Here is a 5,415-nt window from a genome sequence, read left to right on the forward strand (position 1 = left end):
TGTTGATTGAAGAAAAGGATGCAGTGAAATTGTCTCTCATCGATATAAGCTTATCAGAGGTTGTAACCTAACCAAATGAGGCAACAAAATTTGGTCTCGTGAGTTTTGTTAATTTAATTATGTGTCTATATATCATAGAAAACATAAAAATAAAAATAAAAAAAAAAAAGACAACAACTCATGTTTGCTTGGGTCTCGTGGGAAAGGTTGCCCGTTGAATAAAAGAAGGGGACTTTTAAAATGTATGGTCTTTGCTAAAAGAAAATTGAGTTTGGCTAATTAGTCTTCGATTTTATTTTAAGAAGGGACAAAGAGTACTTGATCCAATGCACTTAGAAACATGGGTTAGAGGAGACTAGGATTACTGATGACTAATTTTAATAACTCAAATATATATATAATCAAAAGAGGGAAATTAAAGTTTTGATTATTATAAATTTCTTTGATTAGAGGTCAGAACCTAATAACAAAAGATAATCTAGTTCTTTGCTGTGACTAAATAATTAAGAAGACATGGTAACACCTCCTCAACATGTTGTCTCAAACTCAACCCTAATTAAATAAAGAATAGTTCAAAATTCTCCCACTATAAATGCAATATAATCCCAATCCAATATCATCATCTTCATACACATCCCAATTTCCTTGTAAATTGGTAATTAGGAAGAGATCGAAATGGAGATCAACAACAAGAGTGTGCAACTTTTACTCCTTTGCAGCTTGACATTATTCTCGATCGCAACATGCCACCCGGTCCAAACCAGTCCATTTAGTGTGGGATTCTACCGACGCACTTGCCCACCTGCCGAGGAAATTATCAGTAACGCCGTCAACAAGTTCATCTCCAAGAATCCTGGCCTCGGCGCTGGCCTTCTAAGACTGCATTTCCACGACTGCTTTGTTAGGGTAAGAATCCCAAATCAAAATCATGTTTATATATATATGAATAGGCTGATCAATTTGAAATTGGATGTGTACGTACGAAATGCAGGGTTGCGATGCTTCAGTATTGTTGGATGCATTGCCCGGAGGTCCGGCAGCTGAAAAGGACCATCCGGCCAACAACCCAAGCTTAAGAGGCTTTGAAATCATCGATGCCGCAAAAGCCATTCTCGAAAGAGTGTGCCCAAGGACCGTCTCTTGTGCTGACATCCTTGCGTTTGCTGCCCGCGATAGCGTTTATAGGCTCGGAAATATCTGGTAATTAATTAATGCATTCATTTGTTAATGTTATCCAATATCGCTAGCTAATTAATATTAATTCCAATACCTACTACTAACAGGTACGAGGTTCCTGCCGGGCGTCGAGATGGCAACACCTCTCTGGCCAGCGATATTCGCGGAAACCTCCCTCCCCCGTTCTTCACCGCTACCCAGAACGCGGCGATCTTCAAAAGCAAGGGTTTCTCCGCCGACGAGATGGTGACCCTCTCCGGGGCTCACTCCATCGGGATCAGTCACTGCACTTCATTTGCTTCCCGCCTCTACCCAACCGTTGACCCCACCCTAAACGCAGCTTACGCCAAAACGCTAAAGAGAATTTGCCCTCCTCAGACCGCCAACGGAACCGGTTCGGTCGACCCGACGGTGAATCAAGACCCGCTGACTCCAAACCGGTTGGACAACTTGTACTACGTTGATGTGATCTCCAACAAGGGATTACTTACGTCTGATCAGACAATGTTAACCACTAAATCCACGGCTAAGGCGGTGCTGGACAATGCAAGATATGGGTCCATTTGGGCTAAGAAATTTGCTGCTGCCATGGTCAAGATGGGAAAGGTTGGTGTTCTTACCGGGAAGAAAGGCCAGATAAGGCTTAACTGCCATTTTAGAAACTGACCCATGCAAACATATCAAGCATTTTCTTCATTTCTAATTATTTTTGTACTGTTATAAAATTCCTTTTAATTGTATTGTTATTGAATTCCTTTTAATCCGTGTCTGGAATCTTCTTCCTTTTGTAATCTTGGGGGTTCAAAGGCTGAATATGTTTCTCTTCTTTTTGGCTTCTAGTTTATGTAACAAAAGTTGCTTAATTATTTTGCCTATATTTATTTTCTTTTGTTTTTTTATAAATTATTTTTAATACATTTATGTTTTATTGGTTCAAGAAAGTCCATAATTATGTGTTAGAATGATCAGTTACACTATATGGAGCACAGGTATATATATATATAATAATGCTTAATTTTGAAAGTGTCTGGATTGTCGGGTCGAAAGTTGTGGTTAATTTGAATATATATATGTCAGAGTAAATGGATATTTGAGTCGGATTCTGAGATTGATCTGCTCATAAACTTAAAACAATTAAAAATGATCATAAATTTAAAACAATTAAAAATGTTATAGGTATGTTTCGAACTCGCAACCTAACAAAAACAAGTACAACTCTGTAAACAACTAGGCTAATAATTACACTTTATATTTTAAATTTATTACTAAATTTGATGAACGCGGGACGTTGTAACAATATATTTTTTTCCGTGTGCATCGCACGGGGATCTTTCTAGTTGAAATAAAATGAAAAGAATTTTGGAGAATGCATGTTAAACCCTAAATGAGGCATGTTTTGTTTTTAGTATTCTTTCTGCTTTGTTTTTTTTCAATAAAAGAATTGAGTTAAGATAATTTTATTGTTGCATTATAATATAATGAATAAAAATATTACTATTAGACTTACCGAGATTCACGACTATGTATCATGCACACTTTTAAATGTTTATCAAACTAACTACTAATTCCGACCTCACACTCGACAAACTACCCACCACCCGACCTCCATCTCGTGATCAGACACTTTCAAATGTTCGTCAAACCAATTACTAATTCCGACCTCCATCTCGTGATCACACATTTTCAAATGTCCGTCAAACCAACCACTAATTCCGACCTCACACTTTCAGATACCTATCATTTGTTTAAAAGTTGCGGCATCATATATTATAGTCAACAATACATTCTTAAAAATATAAATTTACATGTTTTGGGATTTGAACCCTAGTTTTAAGAATGAAATGTGAACACTTAAACCGCTAAACCACTTATGATTATTGAAATAATTTTATTATTTTGTGTATGTATATATATTTTATATTTAATATTATTATCAATTAATTAATTTTTACATTAACATAAAAATTATTTATACTCATAACGAAAATATTATATATATATATATATATATATATATATATATATATATATATATATATATATATATATATATATATATATATATATGATGAGTGAAAAAATGGATGATAAAGATAAAATGTATTTATATAAAATTAATGATGAAAAATAATATAATATATAAGGTAACAAATAAATATAAAAATTATGAAGGGTAGGTGCATTTATAACAAAAAAAAAAATATTTATATATATATAAATAAAATAAATATAAAAATTATGAAGGTAAGTGCATTTATAAAAAAAAATTGTTTATATCTTGAATTAATATTAATATAGATAATTTTTTAGATGATATAGGATAAGGAAGTATATAAATATATTATATATATAATATATGTGATAATGAAAAACTAAATTTAGTTAAGAAAGAGAGAAAGAGAGAAAGAGAGGAGAGATAAAATATTTGATGACTGACATTGATTAATGTAGTGTTTGTTAACTTTAATTATCATTAATTATATATATATATATTTTTTTAATCCGTTGTTCCATTTTTTTTATATATGAGAAATAAATTTATTCAAAGAACCCTCGGGTTTACCTTTCCTGAAATTATTAATTGCGAAGGTTTCCCAATAAACCTTCGGTTTTGACTAATTCCAAAAAAATGAAATATAATTTAAAGTTTGGGAATGATTAATTGCGAAGCTTTTCCAATAAGATAAGGACCGAGAGATATTTAATAATCTCTCGGTTTTGAATATAGGTACCGAAAGTTAATTAATTAACTTTCGGTATTCATTCCATATTTTATTTGATTTTTTGCAATTGTTTTGTCTAAACTATTTAATCACATCAAGTGTGTTATATTTTAAGAATGAAGATTGTGTTTAATGTTATAAATGTATAAGATTGTGTTTGATAATATAAAGAAGTATATGTATATGTATGTTTGTGTTTGACGATAATAAGATTGTGTGTAAAGTTTGATTGTAATGATGTATTGGGATTGTGTAATGTTTTAAGAATATCAAATGTGTTAAATTAATGTTGTTCAAGGTTATTAGAAGTGAAAACCAATTAATTTAACAATTTATGAAGTGATAATACCGAAAGTTTTATGTATATCTTTCGAAAATAACCATCAAAATCGAAAGTTATACCATTAACTTTCGGTATTACCACTACATAATTTGTTAATTTAATTAACATTTCACTTTCTAATCTAGACTCCTAACTAATGTAATCACATGTGTGTTATTTTTTAAGAATTGAGATTGTGTTTAATTTTAAAATCTTTATGATTAATGTGTTTGATTATAAGTGTATATGTATGTTTGTGTTTGATGATTATATGAATGTGTGTAAAATTTGATCGCATGAATTGTGTAATGTTATAAAGATATCAAATGTGTTAAATTGATATTGTTCAAGGTTATTAGAGAGTGAAAAACCAATTTTTTAACAATTTATCAAGTAATAATTCCGAAAGTTATTGGTATAACTTTCGAAAATAATCATCAAAACTGAGAGATATACACAAATCTCTCGGTTTTGTCTATTTAAAATAAAATGTGCATCTGTCAAAACCGAGAGATTTAGAAATATCTCTCGGAATCTAAAATGATAAAAACCGAGAGATATGTATAAATCTTTCGAATTATAAAATATCAAAACCGAAAGTTATATGAAAACTTTCGGAATTAATCAATTGATCAAAACCAAAATTTTTCATATAACTTTCGGTAATGACCTTATAAAAAAACAAAACCCTCTTTTTTTCTCTTCTTCCTTCCCCCAATTTCTTTCCCTTTCTCTCTCCCCGCTTCCTCTTCTGCCCGTGCCGCCTCCCACATTAAGCCATCCGACGAAGGTTCCTGACCAGAAGACGACGACGCCCACGCCTCCGTCAATTGAAGACGACGCCGCCCACGCCTCCGACGATTGAAGACACCTACTGTCGCCCGCTACCGATTGAAGATCCATATTGATCGTCGCGCGCCTCTGCCGATTGAAGAGACCATTGCCGCTGCGCCTCAGCCTCCTCCTATAGCCGTCTCGCCATCTCGTTGTCGCTCCTCCACCTACAGCCGCCTCCAAGGTTAGTTTTTTATGTTAATTTAGGGTTTAGGTTAGAATTATATTAATTAATTTTAGGATATAATTATGTTGAATTAGATGAATATATTTCGATTTAGGTTAGATTAGGTTAATTTAATGAATATTTGGTTATGTTGATTAATGTTAGATTATGTTATGTTGATTAATGTTAGATTA

General features: G+C 32.4%; 1 protein-coding gene across 1 annotated transcript; it reads left to right on the top strand.

Annotated features, from left to right (window-relative positions):
• Nucleotides 1-643: 643 nt before the first annotated feature.
• On the top strand, nucleotides 644-1,842 carry LOC124932867 (peroxidase 5-like). Its single transcript, XM_047473578.1, has 3 exons — nucleotides 644-906; nucleotides 992-1,200; nucleotides 1,284-1,842. Exons 1-3 carry the CDS (start codon nucleotides 676-678, stop codon nucleotides 1,840-1,842), a joined length of 999 nt encoding a protein of 332 aa, XP_047329534.1. The 5' UTR covers nucleotides 644-675.
• Nucleotides 1,843-5,415: the final 3,573 nt, after the last annotated feature.

This window comes from Impatiens glandulifera, chromosome 3 (assembly GCF_907164915.1).
Source record: "Impatiens glandulifera chromosome 3, dImpGla2.1, whole genome shotgun sequence".
NCBI lineage: Eukaryota > Viridiplantae > Streptophyta > Magnoliopsida > Ericales > Balsaminaceae > Impatiens > Impatiens glandulifera.